The sequence below is a fragment of the Lemur catta genome, chromosome 5, assembly GCF_020740605.2.
Source record: "Lemur catta isolate mLemCat1 chromosome 5, mLemCat1.pri, whole genome shotgun sequence".
Lineage (NCBI taxonomy): Eukaryota > Metazoa > Chordata > Mammalia > Primates > Lemuridae > Lemur > Lemur catta.
The window spans coordinates 3,570,297-3,593,476 of NC_059132.1; the positions used below are offsets into that span (position 1 = coordinate 3,570,297).

At 42.6% G+C, this 23,180-nt stretch overlaps 1 protein-coding gene across 4 annotated transcripts in view; it reads right to left on the reverse strand.

The window, feature by feature from the left end:
- The window catches only part of TRPC7 (transient receptor potential cation channel subfamily C member 7), a 121,781-nt gene that overhangs the window by 76,274 nt on the left and 22,327 nt on the right, over positions 1–23,180 (reverse strand). For 2 of the 4 annotated variants that reach the window (XM_045552658.1, XM_045552657.1), the window contains exon 3: positions 4,197–4,379. The exons of the other annotated variants lie outside the window; for them this stretch is intronic. In XM_045552658.1, coding sequence (XP_045408614.1) covers positions 4,197–4,379 — 183 coding nt within the window. The remainder of the gene's footprint in view (positions 1–4,196; positions 4,380–23,180) is intronic. 4 annotated transcript variants of the gene reach the window in all.

Consider the following 23,180-nt stretch of genomic DNA (forward strand, 5'->3'; position numbering starts at 1 on the left):
ATTTTCTTTACAGGTAGAGCTGAGGCCTCTGTCATGTAAAACAGAACTTTTTGGGTCTCATAGCCCCACTCTCCTGTGGCACTTGCACCTGGGGGACTGATAACAGCATTCTCTTGCAGTGAATAGGTGATCCACCTGATCCCCATTAAGGCAGCCTGGCATCAGGAAGCCTAAACTGGTCCTAAACTGGGATTCAGAGATTGATTAGGTCTTCCTAGGTGGTGGGGTTGGAAGTCCCCTAAGAATTTGTTTAGAGATGATATGCTGCAGGAGAAGAGGGCCTTTGAGAAGGATATTTAGGCGTGAGTCCATGGGGACAGAGACAGAGCAGGAGAAGATAGTGAGGTGTCTACTACCCAAAATGGCCCTGGAGGGGTAGGCCAAAGCCTGTACACATAGAGGGGCTGCAAGCCAGAGCCAGAGGGATTGTTTCCTTAGCTGTGGAGCACAAGCAGCGTCCTGCTGAGCTTAGGTGTGACTCAGCATGGGGGAGAGGGTCTTATCCCTGCTTCTTCAGGGGGCCAGCTTGGTCTGTGAAGGGACTGTGGCTTAGAAGGGCTGGGATGGACCGAGGTGGGTAGCAGAAATGTCCTGGAGTGATGTGGGCCTTGACTGTTAGCCAGGGCAGTGTGTGTATTCATACTGCCTCATCTACACCCACGGGCTGCTGAGGCCTGAGGATATTTGGGGCACACATTCTTTATCCCATTTGATTACCATCCTAACCCTACATAGGAGGCATTATTCCAAATTTACTTATGAGGAAAGTGAGACACAGAGGTTAGGTGACTTGCTTGAGTGACCCCATTAATAAGTGGTTGGACCCAGGACTGACCTCAGTGGACACCCTCTTAGCCACATCTCTAACACTGCCTCCCAGACACCATGGTTTTGCAAAGACACACCCACCTGGGTTATTGGGGAGGCTGAGTTACCCTCTTAAGGCAGAAGTCATAGAGAACAATCATATCTTCACAAGGCCTTTGGTCTTTCTAGGAGGAATTTTAGGCTCTATGGATGATGTCCTTGCCCAGGGGGACATTTCTAGCATTTTCTGGGGAGATAACAAAGGACAAGCTAGATAATATCTCTGGGGATAGAAGAACCCCCAGAGTCCCCACCAAAGAGGTCATCACTGAATGACAGCAATGAAGCTTCCCCTTGGTGCTGCAGAGGGCGTTGCAGTTTCTGGAGCATTTCCTCTAATTTGAACATTCACAACAAACCTCTGTGGAGCAAAAGCTTATATGTCCATTTTGCAGATGGGGAATGAGGCTGAGACCACATCATTGGTAGAATCAGGCTAGAAATCTGGTCTCCTGACACCCGGTTTAGTATTCTTTCCCCTTCACTAGGTGCTCTCTCGTGCCATGGGGGAATGCTTGTCTTCACGTCACAGCGGCTGAGGTTAAGACTCAGCCAGCAGGGACCAGACATTCAGGCGGTGCCTGAAGAAAGGCAAACACTCAAACAGAAGATGTGAGCTAGGGCATAGTACGAGCCACGGAGCGGCACCTGCTTCATGCCTGTCCAGGCATTTCATAGGCAGGTAAGCTGATTCTACATTAGCTTCCCAAAGACTCATACATGGAAAACTAGTTTCACCATGAGAAATAGAGTTCTGTGCTTGGTAATGCATATCGTGCCCTTCTTCTAGTAGACTAGTAATGTAGATTAAAGTCTCTGTCATGTCTTTAATCCACCAAATCTGTTTGACTGTATTTAACACGAGGTCTCCAGATTTATTTGAACACAAAACCTTTTTTCTTTTCTTTTCTTTTCTTTTTTTTTTAAGGTAATACCTATTAGCAGCCCATGAAGCTGCCAAGAAAAAATAGTTTGCTTTAATCACTGAATTAGTGGGTTGATTTTATATCATGTGGGCAGAGACTTAGGAATGTTTTATGGTTTTATATTCCAGCCTTAAGACTTCCTTCCTCCCATCTTTCCTTCTTTCCTTCCTTCCTTCCTTCCATGTGTGTATGTATGTATGTATGTATCTATTTATCTGGTGTAAGAGACAATATATTTGTAACCAGGCCCTTTTGCTAGCCATTTCATAACTCAAATACCCATGGTTTGACTGTGTCCCTGCAAGCCTGCTAAAGTTCATAAATTAAAAATGGAATCCCATTATAATATTAGTAAGACTTTTTAATATTAGGTATTTTCACTGGTAATTCATGGAGAATGAATATGAAGGAGAGCTATGAGTCTGTCTGCTGTTGCGTGATGGCAGATAGGATTTGAGAGAATTTATCCATTGGAGGTTTTGGAGATGAGCCAAACTGGCATTTTAGGCAGGCTACTCATCATCTTCCTACCTATGGATGGCAGCAGAAACTTGACATTCATGTTGAGTATTTTCTCAGGCCTTTATGACTCCCTTAATTGGCAAATACTACTAGAGCCAATAATTTCCCTCATGAAACTTTTTTATTTTGACCGAAGCCATTGTGTTCATGGAGGGCTTCATTTTTTTTTTCCGCATTCATTACTAGGGCCATTTTGTACTTGGTAATTGGCAATGAGAGGAAATGTGTAGCTATGAGGTGGTGGCCATACTTTTCGACTAACTGAGTGACTCTACCTTCAAAGACAATTCTGCTGGGAGATTTGAATTTACGTTACAGAAAAATGGTGAATGCCTACATGCCACAGACTGTTGGAATTGTTCATAAATGGCCAAACTGTGAATGTAAATCTGCAAATTCCCAGCACTGGTTTTTTTTTCTTTTTTTTTTTGGTTTTTAGATATCTTTACCTTTGCCCTGTGCTGGGAGGCAGGAGGATAATCTGGCTTGGGGAAGTAAGCAAATGTTTGTAGTTCTGGATGCTCCAGCCCATGTTTACCATCCCAAACAGCCTCCACAGCAGGGTTTGTTTGGACCCAGGGGCACAGCTATCTCGGCAACTTCAGGAAGTGATTGCTGAGCTTTGGCAAAAAGCCTCAGTGAGTTCTTGAGTTAGACTAAAAAATGAGTTTCCCTGAGCTAAGTAAATAGGATTATACTGTACTTGAAACTGCAACCTGACTCCCCCCAACCCCCAGCAACTCTGTTTTCTAATATCAATCTCTAAGTCCACCTTTCTCATGGTTCACCAGTTTCATTTTTGGGACTCAGAGGTTTAGGAAAAAGCTATTTTTCTTGAAATTTGTGATGATTATTAAAGCAAAAGGGCGGTAAGATTTTATCAAAATTGAAAGCTGTCTATGGATGAATTCCACAGATGTATATGCCTGTTAAAGGCACAAATTAAGATACACACGAATTAAGATAATCAGGTAAGAGAAGAAATGCCCAGAGGCCAATTTGGGAGCATTAAAAATACCATTCAGTTTTGATCATGTGAAATTGCTGAAAAAAAAAATAAAACCCCTCGAAGAGTGATCAGCTGCCTTGCTTACGTGGAAAGCACAGTGATATCTAAACACATGGATCTTTGGAACTTCCAGTTTCCATCAGGATGAGTGGCATCATTTAGCAAAAGAGCAGATTCTAAAGGATCCAGAGTACATCCAAAATGAAAATACAATTGACTTTGGCTCCATAGGGCTTCGGTCTCACCAGCCACTACAGGTCTGAGGGCTACTGGTGACAATGGCCATTAGAGACACCTTGATGCCTATTGAGGAGGTGGGATGACTTACTCTTGGGAAAATCTACTTATGCTTTGTACTACGGGCTTTCCTATGCCTTTGGAGTGAAATTCCTCTAAGCCTCCCAGGATCATGGATCCCATAAATCCTCTACATTAAACCATTTCTGCACAACTAGTCCCTAGGCACACAGAGGCAGCACAATAAATGCTACTGAAAGACCTGAGTTACATGTTTCTCCTGGAGACTTGGGAATCGGCCTGCTAGCTGATGGGAGCCGTCACTGGGACACCGTCCCTGCCAGTGGCTTGGAGGCTGAAGATCTCCTTTTCTGCTCTCCAGGTTCAAGGGCTGCTTGTGGACTAACTCTCATGATTCTGCTCTCTCTCCTGGTGGGCTGGGGGTCGAAGTTGGAGCGGGTGGTGAGAGGGGCTCTGAGCAGCCCTGCGAGGCTGAAAGCTCTCTGTCTAGAGAGAATTCGGGTGTCATCACAGTCACCTTGCGGGAACATGAACTATGCATGAGCACAAAGTGAGGCCAGCAGCCCTGTGAGGAGAGGCGAAGTGGGAAGGCCGGGAGAGGTGGGGAAGCTTACCTTCTTGACTTCGTATTTAATGGCGAGTTTGATCCGGCTCAGACTCGGACGGTGGTGGTCGGACCAGACTTGGAAGTTCACATCACCATTTAAAATCGCTTCCACCTCTTCTGTGTCTCGGCACAGGTCCAGCACGCCCACCACAAAATCCTTGCATTGCATAGATAATTTCCTGTAATCGTTCTAACAGAATAAAGAGAAATCAGGGGTGTGTTACAGCGAGCCCCGCAGACCGGCTTGCCCAGTACAGCAGTGTCGATCAGCAACCATCCACTAAGCGTGAGCTCATGGAGCACACTGGGAGCAAGGGGGTATGCTGGATCCAGAAGGCAGGGCAGTTTCTCTTGACATACATCCCAGAAAACATCTTCTCTAAGCCAGTATTTGTCAAGGTATGGCCCGTGGGCCACCTGCATCAGAGTCACTTTGGGAGCATGCTAAAGTTGCAGATTCCTAGGCCCCACCCCAGATTAACTGAGTCAGAATACCTATGGATGGGGCCCAGAAATCTGTCCTTGAACCCTGCTCTCTGAGTGATTCAGATACCTGCCACAGCCCATCCTGGGTTCTTTCAAAGCAGCAGTTCTCTGTGTCCAATTCTGAGTTAATTCCGAGGGAGAAATAATAAGGACATGAACTTTTAAGGCTGATGGAAATAACATTTCACTCGTTTGCCACCAACCTATAACGGTGACTGCTCCACGCAGGAAGTTTACTGGAGAAATATGGCTGATATTCTAAAACTGGGGAAAAAAATGGACACAGGTGTGCTTTTTGTTATGTGCCAGATCTGCTTGTAAATTATAAATTTAAAAATCAAATGTAATTTAAATCTAACAGGGTCCTTTCTTACTAAAAATCCTTTTGTACAGCAAATCATGGCTCCTTAAATTACCTGCCTGTTGAATAAACATTTTTAGCCCTTGACCTTTTTGTTCTTCATGTTGTTTCATTTTTTTAATGAGTTGTCCCTGGATTTCTCTCTTCCTTTCCCTAGGTATACCTTTCTGAATATTTTTGAGAGGCTGGCGTCCTTTCCTAGTGACATGCCAACTTCTCTCTCCCCCAGACAGACTGCTTAAATTCCAGATAATGATCCAGAACGTCAGACAAAGGAATGTCTCCTGTCACCCTCACACCACTGCTCCCCCAAAATATTTCCCCCCAGAGGCCTCCTTGTTGCTTTCTTAGTTGAGTCTATTCAGAAACTACACAAGAGCCAAATGTCACTTTCAATGTTAATCACCGTCAACACCCCTCAGACTGTAAACAGTAGTTGGCAAATCGGAGTGCAGCTCTGCTTTTCCAGAACCTGGATTCCTCGGCAAATAGGTGGGAGCCTGGCAAACTGCAGAGGCTCAGCCATTTTTCTGAGTTAATGATTCTTGTCTCCTTCCAGGGCTGCTGCATCAAAATGTCACTTTGCATGATGGAAAGAGGTAAGTCAATGTTTGTTTGCTAGGAAAAGGAAAAGGATCAAGAAAGTATTTTCAGACAAGGGTGGCCACCCTTTATTTGTATATATAATTTAGGTAGAAGAAGAGAGTTTCAGAAATTCTGGGTAGAAAAATGATCACTGAGCTCAGGCAGATTGTCATGGGAAAAAATTCAAGTGAGACATTTGGAGTGTCCTAGGTTTTGGCACCTAGCAGAGAGCTGGTGAGGAGTCACACTCTGCTCCTCCTTCCGTCCTTCATTCATTCATTCATCACTGAGAACCTACTATGTAACAGACAATGAAAACTCAGCAGGGAACCAGGCAAGTCTCTGAGCAGTGCGAGGGTGGAGGAAGCTGGGGGTCCCTCCTCAGGGTTGCACAAGAGCAGTGCTAAGTAAAACTTGCCCAGAGCTTGTCTTGGCTAAGATATTCTGCAGAGCACCGATGAGCCAGAGGTGGGAGGCTCAAGGTACACTGGGACCACCAAAATGGCAAGGTGGGTCACCTCCCCTCAGGGACCCATCCAATTCTGACGGCCCCTCTGTTGCAACTCGGCTTCCCTATGTCTTCAGCCTCCACCCCATCGACTTTATTATGCCTTTCTTGAGAACAAGGAGTCTCTTTGAACATTAGTGCCTGTTACTGACAAAACAGATACTGCCCTGTTGGCTAGACCAGGCCTCATCTCTTGGTGGAAACTCCTGCCTAGGGCGGCAGGCATGGGTGGTTCAGGAAAGGAAGTGGGCAGGGCTTGCAGCTCCTGTCTCAGGCTCCCTGTGCTAGGAGCAAGTCAGGCTGTACTGCCCGGAGCCCCTGCACACGTCTCAGTTCAGTGCAGTTCTGAACAGAAGGAGCCATTTCATTAGAAACTGTCACTTTCCTGGGCTCTTTCAGCCAGACTGCCGTCCAAAGGGGAGGCATCAGAGCAGCCAAAGCAGGTAATTTGTGTTTTGCCTTCTGCATTAGACACTCAGGAAGGCAGTAAGCTTTCCGGTGTCTGCAGATGGCTAGAGGGGATAGAGAGAACCCAAGGCTGCCAGGAAGAAGGAGATGACAGGAATACAGATGGCAACAGGGAAAGCCATAGGTGAACATCTCTGGGGAATAATGATGATTATGATTTATTGGGTCAACCCTGAGCTCAGTAAGCCTTCCAAGATACACTCCTCTTTGCAGTTGGGGGTAGATAAAATAATATCCAAGACTTCACAAATGCCCATTAAAAATATTTTAATATTCCTAAACACCAAAGTCTGCCAGTCCCAATAGGTGACAGGTATTCCACCTGCATCATCTCACTCAATCCTTATAAAAACCCTATGATGGAGGGGCTATCACCATTTTCCAACTTACAATTGAGGAAACTGAAACTCAGAGGGATAAAGTAACAGGTAGACTCCTCTTCCTCATACTAGTCCCTGATCTCTGGGTCACTCGTCTTCCTTGGAGTTCCTGTCTCACTGTCACTCTCCCAACATTACTGCTGCTGTGATTCTTGGTGGTTTCAGTATCCTGGAAGATGACCCTCACGTTGCCCTGCCCTTTTCCCTTCTTGACAGCCCCTTTTCTAATGACCTTATCCTCAACCTAAACTCAGCCACTGTCTCTTAGTTATTCCCCGTAACTGCAGATCCTGCATGACCCCAACTTGAAGTCTCCCTCCCTGTCTCTGACAACCACCGCCCACATGCTTGGCTCACCCCCTCTGGGTTCCCAACTCCAGCAATCCTTTGATTCCACCAGACCTGCAGCCGCTGACTATACCTCTTCTTCACTGGTTTTTCCTCTGTAGGTCACTGTCTCCCTCCTTGCAGAGCTTATACAGGGTGTCTCAAAAGTCACCATACATAGAAAAAATGGGAAATTGTAGCTAAATGTACCTTCACTTACAAAATACTCATTACAAAATTTTACAAATTTTTCCAAAGGAAAAATGTCTAATAGGCATTTTGAACTTAACAAAACTAACTCTGAATCTAGTCTTCTCTACCTTGTTTAGTCTCCTCCATTCTTTCAGTTGTTCCAGACAAAAAAAAAAATCTTGGATTTATCCTTGATTTATCTGCCTCTCGTAACCCACGTATAATTTGGTAGCAAATCCTTCCAGTTCTTCTTGCTGAATATATCCATATTCTGACCTCTCTTCACCAATGCCACTGTTTCTACCTTGGTCCAAACCATCGCCATCTCTTGCTTGGACTAACCCAATAAACTCCTAACTGGCTTCCCTGACTCTGTTCTTGTCCCCTGTGGTCTAGTCTCAATACATTAGCGAGATGAATACTTAGAAAAGGTGGCCAGATCATGGCACTGCTCTGCTCACACCCTCCAATGGTTCCCCATCCTCCTAAAGTAAAAGTGGAGTCATTACACTGGTCCAGCCGCCCCTGTCATCTTCCTGGTTTTTATTTCCTATGGTTCTGCCCCTCACTCATCTGCTCCAGCTACTCTGGCACCCCTGCTATTCTTCAGACACACTTGGCATGGACCAGACCTTTGCACTGGCTGTTTCCTTTGCTCGGAATACTCTTTCCCCAGTTAACCTACGTAACAACTCTCTCAGCTCCTCTGAAGGAATCTTTGCTCACATGTGACTTTCTCAGAGCAGCCTTCCCTATCTTTAAAACGACTATAACCTTCCTTCACTCCCTTCCCTGCTTTTATTGTTTTCTTCGTAGTACTTGTGAGCACTCGACGTGTTATATATTGTACTTATTTTTATATTTATTGTCCGCGTCTCCCACTAGAATATAAGCTTCTTGATGGCAGGAATTCTCTCTGTTTTGTTCACAAATTTATCCTAAGATCCTAGAACATTATCTGGAATATGATTGGCATTCAGTAAAAATGTTGAATGAATTGGAGCCACGAACTTGTTTAAGATGACATAGCTACTAAGTGGTAGAGCCAAGATTAAAAGCAGGTTGGTCTGACCCAAATCTGTTCTTCTCCCTCTAATCCTGTTGCCTCTTGGTGACCATCATGTCTCTTTCTCCCTAGTCCATTCTAAAAACTAGAGGCTCAACTGGGGCTGACTTTCAACCAACTTGGGGAAACAAAGGGTGGGTAGGCATATGGATATATGAATCCCTGACAGATTCTATAGGATAGTAAGTAAGTGCACAGATTTTGAAGTTAGAAGGACCTGGAGTTTGAACTCTTATTTTACTACTTGCTAGTAAAATTGGGGAATTGAGCAAGCCATTTAACTCTTCTGCATCTCAGTCTTCCATCTATGCTAATATACACATCGTATGATCATTGGGAGAATTCAATACCAAAATATTATTACATGCTTAGGATAGTTAATAGTAAATTATACAAATAACAAAACAAATAAAAAAATAAAAATTGATAATAAGATAAAGCTTGTAAATGGCAATCTTTATTATTGTTACCACCTCATTTTGACCATTGATTTCAAACTCCTGAACTCTCATCTTTGTGTTTTTTAATTATTATAGTGGGAGCAAGACTGGTCCATGGGTAGGAGGAGAACAAACGATACTGGATAAACCCAGATTCTTCTCTTTTTCGCACTTCAGATCAAACCCATATATCAAAAATACACCCTGAATCTGTCTACTTTTCTTCCTCTCTGGCGATCACACCAGTCCTTCCCAGGTTAGGACCTGCAGTCACCAAACACAGGTTGCCAGTACTGAACGTGGTGAAGTCTGTCATCTAGCCAGTCTCTAGATCCGAGATGGTGTGGCGCCCCTTGCCGAGGCAATCGGGAGTGGACAGCGTGTGTCGTGGCTCATCAGCTGAGGGAATCCTTTTGTGCCCACAAAGATCTTTTCACTTTGCACAATTTATATCCGATCTCCTGAGGAGTAATATGATGAACAAAAAAGGAACCCTTGATGCCATGGGTCAGATGGAAGTTCTCTCTGGTTTTGTCAATGCTGATGACATTTATAAACTGCAGCGTGAGTTACATGAGTGTAGACCTTGCTATCCGTGTCACTGAACCGCTACATGCAGTTCATCTGCTGTTGGGGCACACTCAAATCTGTTCTTTACAAAAGTGATGAGGTGGAGCCATTCTTAGCTTGCGGGGACTGGTGAATAGATGAGGAGTAAACAGCAGTTTGTCCAGCATTCTGTGCTCCGGAGCTGCTGCGTGCTGCAGTGCTCTTGGAATCACGAGCTGTGGCTGTGCAGGACGTGGAAAGAGACCCTAGAGTTTTGGCTTTACCAGAAAGTCTTATAAATGGAATCATTTCGTCTATGACCTTGAGATTGACTTCTTTCCCTCAGCATAATCTCTTTGAGATTCATCCATATGGTTGTATGTATCACTAGTTAATTTGTTTCTATTTCATATCCACTGTATGGATGTACCAGTTTGTTTATCCACTCACTCATTGAAGGACATTTGGTTGTTCCCAGTTTTTGGTAATTAAGAATAAAACTGCTATAAATATTCATGTGCAAGTTTTTGTGCAAACGCAAGTTTTTATTTCTTTGGGGTAAATGCCTAGGAGTGGGATTGCTGAGTATATGATAAGTTTATGTTTGACTTGGTAAGAAACTGCCACTCTGTTTTTGGAATGGCTGTACTGTTTTACATCCTACCAGCAAATTATGAGAGTTCCAGTTGCTCCATATTCTTGTCAGCACTTGGTATTGTAAATTTCTGTGTCATTGTATCTTATTGTGCTTTTAATTTGTATTCCATTATAGCTAATGATGTTAAACATCTTTTCCAAGCTTATTTATCATCTTGTTATCTTCTTTAATGAAGTGTATATTCAAATCCTTTATCCATTTAAAAAACTGAGGTATTTTATTATTATTGAGTTTTGAGAGGTCTTTATGTATTCTGGGTAGAATTCCTTTTTAAGAGATAGGGTTTGTAAATATTTTTCTCCATCTGTAGCTTATCTTCTCATTCTCTTAGCAGTATCTTTCAAAGAATAGATGTTTTTAATTTTGGTAGTGTTCTATTTATCATTTTTTTCTTATATTATTATGCTTTTGGTGTCACAACTAAGAAATATTTTCTTTATGTCCTCCTATGTTTTCTTGTAAAGGTTTCATAGTTTAGGTTTTACACTTAAGTCTATGACTTGTTTTGTGTTAATGTTGTATAAGGTGTGAGGTATAGGTTGAGGTATCTTTTATTACACATGGATGTTCATTTGTTACAGCCTCACTTGTTGAAAAGATTATTCTTTTTCCAATGAGTTGCTTTTGTACAACTGTTAAAAATTATTGGCCATATTTGTATGAGTCTATTTCTGTGCTCTCTGTTCTGTTTCGTTGATCTATATGCCTGTCCTTTCACTAATACTCACTATCTTCATTTTTGTTGCTTTATATTGTCTTAAAACTAGATACCCTGAGTCCTCCAAATTTGCCCTTCTTTTCCAAGTTGCTTTGGCTTTTCCAATTCCTTCCTTTTCCATATAAATTTAAGAATAAGCTTATTCATATCTATAAGATATTCTGCTCGGATTTTTATTGGAATTGTGTTCAGTCTATAGATCAGTTTGAGGGGGTGGTATTGACATTTTAACTTTGTTGAATTCTCCAAACTGTGAACATGATATATATCTTCATTTAAGTGTTCTTTGATTTCTTTCATTAGTGTTTTATAGTTTCCAGAATACAGAGTCCGCGTATGTTTTATAAGATTTATATCTAAGTATTTCATTTTTCAGCTGTTAAAATATCAGTTTTTATGTTTTTGATTGTTTATTCCATATAAAATATGATTGATTTTTGTGTGCTGTCCTTATATCCTGTGAGCTTGCTAAACTTACTTATTTGTGCTTTGCAGATTTCTTGAAATTTTCTACATCAACAAACATGTTGTTTAAAAATATGGATTGCTGACTTTGAATAAATACCTAACTCAGAGGCATTTATTAAGATGACTGATAAAATGCTCAGCAATATGATTTAACATTGGTTTGAAGGTTTACAAAGTATTGTTTCTAGGAACACAGTGTTGCCAACAAATTTTTGTTGGTTTTCAACCTAAAATTGTTGGCTCAGAGCTTTTTATGTAGTTAAATACATTGAGCAGTTTTGTATAATATTCATCCACTGTTTATTTCTGGTTCTCTGCTCAATACAGATATTAACTAAGATTCTCAGCTAGTTCAGAATTATTTCCCTTTCCTTTTGGTTCATAAATCTCACAGGTTTATTTATTATTGAGATGAATTTCTGACCCTAACACAGAGGACAATCCAAGACCATCTAACAAAATATGTTGATACCTTGAACTTTTGGTGCTGAGGCTATTGTTTTGACAGCATCAATTTCAGGAAACTATTAGTTTACTTGACTTTGGTTTTAAACCCCAACTTTCCAACTTTTTCAAAGCTACTGACAAACTTAAATCAGAAGAGCGAGAGAAGCTCATTACCCTGATCGGTCAAAAGTTAAATGAATTTCTCAGACTGATGCTGTGGAGACACCCACACGATACAGGATAATTAACACTCATTCCTCAATGGAGACCTTAGAAATTAGATTAAAAAAGAGTGTGAGTTTCAAATCCACTCCCCCGCTCCTCCCTTCAGGGACCCAGTTATGGGGAAGGAATATTTATTGAAAGCTCCAGCTGAAACACAAATGGAGATAAGTCAGCAGATGTGTGCATGCTGTAAACCTGGGGGATGTTTCTGCTTTTGACGTACATTTAGGCTGAGTTTATTTAAGAAAGAGTTGTACTGACAGTTTACAATAAAAGAGTTTTAAACAGTTTAATATTTCTTTAAATGGTTACAACTGTACCATAAAACTGATAGTATTATTGTTCTTAAAGAAGAGGACTGAGAGTTGACCACTGGATTTAGCAAATTGGAGATCATCGGTCACCTTGACTGGAGCAGTTCTGGAAGAGTGGAGCGCTTGACTGAAGAGGATTGAAAGAGAATGGGAGGGGAGGTATTGAAGCCAGGGATGTAGATAGCTCTTCTGAGGAGTTTTACTGCAAAAGAGATCAGGGGAATGGGGGAGGAGCTGATATGAGAAGTGGGGTCAAGAGCAGCTTTCTTTCTCTCTCTTTCCTTCTTTCCCTTCCTCCCTCCCTTGCTTGCTTCCTCCCTTCCTTCATTTTCTTTATGGGAGAAACCATAATATTTTGTATGCTGATGGGAATTTTCTAGTAGGTAATTATGATCATAATGTGGAATAGGTATATTATTACATTAATCCAGCAGTTCAGTAACATATATGAGAGAAGATTGAAGGTAGTGTATAAGTGGAGACATAAATTTATATAGAATTACATAGGGTTTATCTACAGTAACAGGAGGGAAGATCAGTATGTAGGTGAGAATGCTAAAAGGTGGATGCATTGATGGTGGGAATCTGTAGACATTTTATTCCTATTGCTTCAATTTTTTTTCAGTGAAATAAGAATAAAAATTATCAGCTAAAAGTTAGAATAGGAGATGAAGTGGTGGAAATTTGAGGATAGGAGGTCTGAGATAGTGTTTAGAAGTATATAAGAATGAATAGATTAGAGACACAGGATATGATTTCCGGGGAACTATAAGAGTCCATTTGAGGTTTGTGGTCATAAATTTAAAATGAGGCCAGTTAATGTGGTTGTTTTTTTCTAACCACATTCACCTTCCTGAGTGCCAGCATGTTAGATAGAGAATTAGATTTCACCAGGGTTGTGTTTTTGATAAAGAGTACAGCACATCAAGAGAGGGGCAGATGAGTAGAGGTACACGTGAGGGAGTGATCATAATGACAGTTTATGGAACTGAGGCTGGTATGAGGGAAGACAGGACTTTGAGGGGGAGAGGGAAAGTTAAAAGATAGATCAGTGAGTTGGAGGTTCTGGAGGGAGGCAAAAGATTGACAGAGTTGGGGTATTCAAGGGAGATGGAAAAATTGGAGGTAGTAGTCAGAGAGTGTGATGTGCAATCCTTAGATTATGGAGCATTTGCATTTATTGATTGTGGCAAGTGCAGGGTCAGGTAGGCTCATGGTGACTAAGGTTGGGTGGAGGGTAAGACCACTGGTGAAGATGAGTCCGTGAAACTGAGCTGGGGCATTGGAAGGACCATCTGTGTATTTTCATCGGGGAAAGAACATTCACTCTTGTGTGGATTATAACGGATATCAGCTGACTTCAACTACAGCCTGGGTATGTGGGTAGGTTTTGCACAGTATTCAGTATTTTACATAATTTCTCATAATTAAATAAACATGAATTTGCTTAGGTATCCTGAGAGGAATTCATGTATATTCTCTGCACATCCTTATCCAGATTAAAGATGCTGCTTGGTTCTCTCTTGTGGAGCTCCAGGAATAGCCTCTCCTTAAATTTCTGCCTTTCTGCTGAAACTACAGTAAGGCCAAACTGGGAGACAGTCTGTCTATCTGGGCTTTGCCTTGTCCCCTCACCCCTCTCCTCATGGCCACCTGCCTCCCTGTGGGGCTCTGGGCTCCCTTCCTCTCTCTAGTGCTCTCTCCTCTCTCTCTCTCTCTCTCTCTCTCTCTCTCTCTCTCTCTCACACACACACACACACACACACACACACACACACACTCTCTCTCTCTCTCTCTCTCTCTCTCTCTCTCTCTCTCTCTCTCTCAACCACAGATCAGTGCTCCACGGCAGAGTGCTTGCTCCAGGCTGTGACTTAGGAAATCAGTCCAGATGTGTGAGTTGAAAGAGGAAGGGGACCCTCGGGAAGCCCCGTGGTCCACTTACACAGAAGCAGCACTCCCCGCTCTGCCCCCACATGGAAGTGGCTGAAGCATGACGGATTGGTCTCTGCTGACACTAGAATGGGGGACAATATTAAAAAATATGACTATTGCTGTTATTACTAGTATTATCACTGACTGAGTGCTTAACCTGTGCTGGGCCCTGGGCTGAGCACTGCATATATTTAGCTCATTGAGTTCTCATGACACACTTAGGAAGTACATGCTGTTATCATTTCTGTTTTACAGGCAGAGGCGCTGAGGCCCGGAGACTTCAGTGGCGGCTGGGATCTGAACTCAGATGTGGCTGACTCCGAAGTTCATGATCCTAACACTGGTACGTGCTCATTTGATAAAAATACCAACTGCCCTGGTACATGCTCTAAAACCCTGAACATACCCTGGAGGGCAGGATGTGGGAGGGTGTGCAGGGTCTTCCCTGATGAAAAGGAAGAGAAAGATGAGGGCCTGTTCAGAGGCCGAGGTGCGGAAACTTTAAGTGAAGCAACATCCTGGTTTCCGTACCCAGCGGAAGGCCAGGGAGTTGAGACGGGCTGAGCTGCACACTCTGTGTTCCTAGCATGTGTGTTGATGATCAGAAAGAAGTCTTCCCTAATGGGATTAATGGGATGGGCCATTCCTATTGCTCCCAAGGCTCTAAGCCACTTATCAAAGTGACAGTTTGTCCACTCTCAGGACTCTCGCCAGGAGGTTGATCACTTCTATTCTGTCATGGGTCTCCCATCGCCACCCAGTCTTCATGGTGAGAAGGTATGGGGCTGAGTGAGTAAGCAGAGGGTTTGCAAAGTTCCTCCCTCCAGTGGCTGGGGGAGCCTTTTGGCTCATTCCTCAAGGTACACAGAGAAACAGAGTGGTGGGATGAGGCAGCATTGCTTGTGCCAGCTAAGTTCTAAAGGAGGCGGCATGATGGTGACTCCTGTCTTGGTGTAATATTTTAGCAAGCACAGTTTTTGGGTCTGTTTGCCTTGTTGGAGCCAAAGCAAACAAGATAGCTGCACAGTGGTGCTGAACTAAAAACTCCCTCTTGCTGGACCCTTCCAAAACTTTCAGCCACAAAGCACAACTAAGCCACTTTAGCCATGGATTGGCTCTTAGAAGATATCACGTATGCGTTCATTTAATCAACCAAAATGAGCAGAGCATCTGCAGAGAGCTGAGCACTGTGCCGGGCCCTGGAGGTCCAGTGAAGAGTGAGGCAGGTGCGGTCATGGCCTCGGGGAGCTGACGGCCCAGAGGGAACGACAGACAGTGAAGGCCCTGCAGTCAGGTGGGACGAGGAGCTCCCCCTTTTGTGCAAATTAGACCTGAGTTTCTTTACATCTAGCCTCATAGTAATTACTGGGAAAACATTTCCTTCCAAATAAACCCAACTGGTAAGCTGCAGAAAATGGTATGGGTCTGTTAGCTTAAAAGCTTGCGTGGTTTCCAGGAATCCATCCTTGCAAAGACGTTCCGCCCAGCTCAGCGTGTGCTTATTGAGCCCCGGGTGTGCCGGAGCCGTGGCCTACACCGGAGAGTGAGGGGTGAGCGAGGATTACTGCTCGCCTGTGGGGGAGTCCACACAGGAGCAAATCGTTCCAGTATTCCGTGTGAGAGCTAGTCGTTCATTCAGCAGATACTCACCAGGCACCCACGCTGTGCCAGGTGCTGCTCTGACTCTGTGTGATGCAGCCGTAAGCCAGACAGGCAGCCCTGCCCTCATGGAGCTTATGTTTCACTGGGGGAGCAGACACAGCAGAGAGGGGGGTGCCATCGTATATAGCCGGTGAGTCAGGAGCTCCTTGAGGAGGCGATTTTGAATAGAGAGTTGAAGGCGGCGAGGGAGGAATTTATGCCGGTTTATGAGCAGAGAGTGTTCCAGACAGAGGGTCCCCAGTGCAAAGAGGGGGCAGGGCGCGTGGGGAGTTTGAGGACTAGCTGGGAGGCCAGCTGCCAGGCACAGTCGGTGAGAGGAAGCAGGCGATGAGGCCAGGGAGCGGCAGGGGACAGAGGGCCACAGCCTGATGGGCTCTGCTCAGGGCTGCAGCTTCTCCTCTGGAGAGATGGGGAGGCCCTGGAGGGTTTCAAGGGGCAGAGGTAACGTGACCTGATTCACGCTCTGAGAGGGTACCTCTGGCTTCTGGGATAGAGTGACTCGCGAGGGGCAAGAGCCAAAGCAGGAAGAGCAGTTAGGAGGCTGCTGCAGTTACCCAGAGGACAGGCGAAGGAGGCTGGGGCTGGACAGGTTAATGGGTGAGGAGGGGAGCAGCATGACATTCTGACGTCTTTGAAAGACAGAGCCAAGAGGATTGATTGATGGGCATGAAGTAAGAAAAAAGGAAAAGAAAAGAGACAAGGATGAATGTGCAGTTTTAGCTTTAGCCACTAGAAAGAGTTAGCATTTATAAAACAAGCACTAGGATAGGTTAGCTAATCATTTAGCAAATATTTCTTCCCTCCCTGTCTGTCTCTATGAGAAGAATACACTTCCTTCCCCACTGATGTTGGGTTTGGTCACAGGACTTGCTTTAGCCAGTTAAATGTGGGTGGAAATGACAGTGTGAAACCCATGTCTCAAGAGGCGTCGTGCACTTTCCCTGGGCCTTTGGAAGCTTCTGACAGCTGCCAAGAGAAGAGTGTGTCCTAAGTAGCCACTACCTACCCTCCATAGGCCCCAGAATTCAATGTGTAGAGCAGCCTCTTCCGCTGACCGTTAGACTTGTGAATGTGAAAATAACTCTTAATTGTGTAGACTGTTGGGTTCTGGGGTGGTTTGTTACACAGCCTCGCTGTGGCACTACCTGACTGATGAGGGGATGGAGGTAGGTTCAGTGCTTCAGGATGTCAACATCAGACACAGGCTCTTAGCCCCGTCCGGGTAGTCAGGGTTGTTTCCTGAGAGGAAATAGTTATTGCTGAGCCTTGAAAGTTAAATCAGAGTTACCCAGTTCAAGAGGTGGAACAAGAGCATTCCAAGCTGAGGACACAGCATTGGCAAAGGCATAGAGGCCCCAGAAACATGATATCTGAATATACAGGGAACTATGCAAGTAGAAGCAGAGGATGGCAGAAGGTGAATTTGGAGAAGGAAACAGGAGCTGGGTCATGGGTCTGATTTACACCTAGGCACCATTCTTCTGGCCCCCTGTGGAGGCCAGCCTCAGTGTTCCAGAGTGCTGTGGTCCAGCGGTAGGAGAATCAGGTAGGCTCTGCTGTAATCATCTGGTCAGGTGCAGAGGTGTAGGGATTCAGGGTGGAAAAGGATTGGGGGAACATTCAGGTTTTAATACTAGCAGGATTTAAGGTACAGAGAGAAAGTGAGAGCTCAGTATACAGCATGTTTGGGACACCAAACACCAGAGTGAATTTCCCTAACATGTGAATGTCTAGAATGTCTAGTGGAATTCTGGATGATTTTTCTTTTCTTCTTATACACAAATTATTTCCTACAGTAATCACACATTACCAATATAATAAGAAAAAGGTTTAGGGTACGTTACAGTATTTTAAGTCTATTTTCCTGTGGATCAAATTTACTAAACCCTAGGGGGAGGGACACCCACCCTTGATGCTCTCTTGGCCAGGGCTGCTGTCATCTCTACTTGATATCTGATAACTTTGATTTTTAAAAAAATAACAAATTGAAAGAAGATCCAAAAAGAGGTTCACAGCAAATGTGACCCACACATCTTATTTGTATTAACTGTATATTGTGGAAACATTTCAGAGAAACACTAATTTGGAATTGGCATCACCAGATAACATATCCTTCTGGAAGATTATGTCATGACTCACCTGATTATAGATTCAGAATAAGAAATGTGCATGAGACTCATTTTGGAGTAATTAAAGAGTATCATATGTATAGAAGTAAATTTTTAAAATTGTTTTTGATTGCTGAAAATACTACTAAGTGGGGCTAATAGCTAGATGGCAAAGTGACAATTGAAAAAAAAAAACGTAGAGCCCTTCTAATTATAAAACAAAAACCAAGTTAGACAAATCAGTACCTGTGGTTTCTCTGCTCTAGGAGCACACCCTTTGTTTCACCTTGGTGCCTCTGTCCAGTGCATTCCCAGGCCTGGGCTGACACCCCTTCTGGGCTGACACCCCTCCTAGGCTTCTCTTTGCCATCGCTAAGAACCCTCGTCTTTCTCAAGACCAGCTCGAAGGCAATCTCAGGATGGCTTTCCTGGATCCCTGGAGAGATTCACCATTTCATCCCACTGTGTTTTATTCTTAGGATCCAATAGCTGCATCAAACTGATCTCTGTCTTTTCGACACTTTAATATTTAACTAATCAACATCACTCATTTGTATGTTCCAGCCCAGGGTATGCCACATTACAGGATTTAATAAGTGTTGCGTAAAATGACTTAATATATATATTCTGATTCAAGTGTCTTATTGATAAGAAAGCTGAGGAGCAAGTAAGTGCTGGCATGTGGCTGCCAGGGAATTGATCCAGAAGCCATGAGGAGGTATACTTGGCTCCAAGAGATGGTCTTGAAGCCAGAGCTTACTGTTAAAGGCCCATTATCTTGTGCATAGGTGACTGTAGTGACTTTCTAAAAGTCCTAGGAGATACAGGTAAAAGATGAGTAAGTGATTATATTTAAATAAGTTTAAATATGATCAGAAAAATCAGATTCTCGTGTTTTGCTTTAAACAGACTTATCCAGTGAGTGACTGGATAACATGGAGAGTAGGACTGCTACCTATTTTGTAAATGAAGAGACATGATATGAGGCTTTGGCATAATTTTGTTGATCTCTACAGCTTCAACTCTCACCTCTGTGCTGATGATTCCCAGACTCTTAGCTCCAACCTCAACCTGTCTTCAGAGGAGCTGATCTGAATATTCAACTGCCAAGTGGTCATCTACACTGGTAAGTCCTGCAGACACTTCAAAATCTGCATGCCCCAAACTGAGGATATGAGTCTTCCAACTGACACCCAAACTAATCTGCTTTCTGCTTTAGGAAAGAGTCCCTATCTACTCGGCCTACAGAGCTACAAACCCTGGGTTCATCTTTGTCTCTCTGCCTCTTAGTTATCAAGGGCTTTAGATTGTGACCCAAAGTATCTCTTATGTCCGACCCCTATACCCCATAACCACAGTCATGATCTTAATTTAAGTCCTCGTCATTTAGTGTCTAGACTTTCGCCCTAGCCTACTGCTTGGTATATTTACCCACAGCAGTCCTGTCTTCTACCCACATGTCAAACCATCATTCCCTTTGTTAAAAAGCTACAAGATAAAACTCAAGCATCTTTATCGTCAGACCTCAACATCCCTCACTAATGTTAACACCCTTGCCATAAACCGAACTCGCCTCCAGCCACACCTGTCCACCAAGGGCACTGAGCCTGTTCATACCTCTGCACTTGCTCATTCCTCCGCCTTTCTTTCTCTTCTCCACTTGCCAAATTCCTACTCATCCTTCAAGAACCACTTCAAAATATCATCTGTTCTGCGAAGCCTTCTCTCACATTGAAAGACAGTTTGCTGCTCTCTTTGCATTCTCATGACACTTTGCTGGTAGTCTGTTACACTGTAAAGATCTCTTTACACTCCAGCTCCTCCCTTCCTTTGAGGACAGGGCCTGGAGCTCACTCCCGCTTGTAGTCCTAGTACCTCGTACAGTATCTGGCACCCACAGGGAAGACTACCCTTTGTTGATAAATATTTTAACCACTCTCAGTCTGTTTCCTCAAAAAGAATAATCTTTTCTTAAAAATCAATTTAGATGTTTATGAAAATGTTCTGTAGAAATGAGAAGCAGAAAAGGTTAGGGAAGTGAGCAGTTATTAAGGGATTCTTCAGTCCAAGCACTTGCCTTTCTGAATGAGGAAGAAGAGCTGCAGAACAGTGGAATGACTAAGCCAAGGTCACATGGCAGCTCAGGGTAGAGCCTGAGTCTCCTGACTCCATGCCTTTTCCTTCCACCTCTCTACTTACGGAAGCCCACCTGGCAAGGCCATCCTAGTATTGCCCCAAAGGATCTTCCTTATTATGTTTTACTGTTAGTGACATAGGCCATGTCCTGGGGAGACACCAAAGGCTACAAGCTATTTGGTTCCCTCAAGTAATCTCCAAAATTTGACTACCATGACAGCACTCCTCAAATATTTGCTTTGGGCGAAGAAGAGACCAAACACTATGCTTAAAAATCTGATTTTCTAGATTTTCAGTCTTAGAGGAGATACCATTTAGAGGAGTAAACTCTTGCTTCTGATTTTTTCAGCCTAATTAAAATATTTATTCCTCTTCCTGAACATTTCTTGGTGCTCATTTCCATGTCTGTGTTAAAATATCTATTTTAAGCACGTAAGACATCAAATTTCTGATGTGTTGTGGGAAAGTATTGGGTGAATTCTTTAGAGTATGAACCTCAAACAAAATTAGTAATCACCACAGAGGAGAAGTTGTCATCAGAAAGACTCTTGGTCCAGCATTCCTAAGTGAGATAGAAAAAGGCCCAAACTACTGTTTTCAAAGAATACGTAGAAGCTGAGGAGACCTATCAAATCCTGTAGGCAAAGGCCTAATCCCTGTCATGCAGCAGGTTGGCAGCGGCCTGCCACTGCTCCCAAGCCCAAGAATGCAAACATCAGCTCTGACCTCCCAGGTCCAAGCAACTGCATTATGAGTAAGTGTATTGTAGCATGGGAGAGAGTGGGTGGGGGTGCGGGGGGGGAGAGTTACTGAGAGAGAGAGAGCAGCTGTGCTTAGCATTTCAGTATGGCCCTTCCGAATTTTCAAAGCATTTGTCCATCAGTAATTAACAATCTTGCTCTGGAGTGCAGAAAAACAGGTCAGTGTTATTAATTTCACACTGTAGGCACTGTAGGTATGGGAGATGGAGAGATCACAATAATAGGAAAGATGATCATGCTATCATCTTTGGGTAGCTCTTTCCTATTTGAGAATCATAGTACTTAGAAAATTTTAGCCTTAATCATTCTTACATCACTATAATTTTAGAAATAGGTATATAGTATTACCTATTTCTTCTTAGTTTTTCTTGATCTTACACCATACTGCCACTACCATGACTAGAACTTTGTACCCCAACTCTCCAGACCTTTTTGCCACATAGAGATTGGTAAAAGAGTGCAGATGGCACCATACCACCTGATCCATTTTACTGAGAGCTGATGGAAAAGTACTTGACCTCCTGCTGCTTAGGAGGTACGTGTTTTGAAAGGAAGCCCATGCCAGGAGAGTCAGAGTATTTATCTCTACACTGTGTTTGAGTGTGTGACATCTGCTGTATAATCACATAGGTTATAAATGGAAAAGAAAGAGAGACACACTTGGTTCATCAATGCCAAGTAGAATTTATGGCATGTTACATCTGAGTAATGGAAACTGTTTTTACTTTTCATAGTATAATTCATGGGCTGATGGGAGAAAACAAGAACCATGTCTTGTTACCATGGTTGAACCATGACTTGTTTTAAGCAACCTAAAAAGCAAACACTAAAATAATCCCAAACCTGAAAAAAACCTTAAAAATAAATTATAAATGAACTGAATATGTCTTTTGACTTCCTGTTTAAAATCTGTGGCTGAAAAATACATATCTGGGGTTTGATGGGCAAATAGCTAATCACTTTTCCACTGGCATCCACCTTCATTCTGCTTAATTACACTATGTTCCTTTCATTAATATTTTCAGAAACTGGAGTCTTCAACTACACAAATGGAATAAACTCTTGGTAACTAATTAAAAGGATAAGAGGAATGTTTCTACTAAGAAGGTAAGAGGCTATCCTACTTACACCAAAATGAATTCCAGATGAATTAAAGAGTTTAATACACAAAAATGGAATCATAGGAGTATGAGAAGAAAACATTTAAAAAAAATAACCTTTAAGGAATTGAAATCAGTATGTCAAAGAGATTTCTGCACTCTTATGTTCATGGCAGCCTTATTTGCAATAGCCGAGACATGGAAACATGGAAACCACTCAAGAGCCCATCAGTGGATGAATGGATAAAAAAATGTGGCACATATACACAATGGAATGTTATCCATTCTTAAAAAAAGTAGGAGATTCTATCACTTGCAACAACATGGATGGATCTAGAGGAATTATGTTAAGTGAAATAAGCCAGGCACAGACAGACAAATACCACATGATCTCACTTATATGTAGAATCTAAAAAAGTTGAACTCATAGAAGTAGAGAGTGAAGTGGTGGTCTGGTGGGGGGGGGGTTATGGGGAAAGAGAAGATGTTGGCCAAAGGGTACAAAATTTCAGTTAGGAGGAATAGGTTCTGGTGATCTATTGTGCAGCATGGTGACAATAGCTAATAATAAGGTATATTTCAAAATAGCCAAAAAAATGAACTTTAAATGTTCTTACTGCAAAGAAATGATAAGTATTTGAGGTGATGGCTATGTTAATTAACTTGATCTGATCATTCCACAGTGTATATATCTATCAAAACATCACATTGTAGCCCAATATATACAATTATTATTAAATATATACAATTATCAACTAAATATGAATCTAAAAAAAGCTTCAAGCAGTAAGATTTTTCTAAGCATGACATGAAACCTACAAACCAAACTGAAAAGACTCACAAATAAGAAAACATATAATTTAAATGAAATTTCTGTTCAGAAAAGAATACCACAAAGGAAACAAAAAGAGAAGTTGAAAAATATTTGCAGCATACATAATAGATAAAGATCTGATTTATTCTGCAGAAAAATAATTCTTATAAACTGAATATAAAAAGAGGAATGAGCCAAAAAATTGACAAAAGACATCAGTAGACAATTCACAGAAAAAAATATAAATGAACAACAAATAGTTATTTAACCTTACTCATAAAAG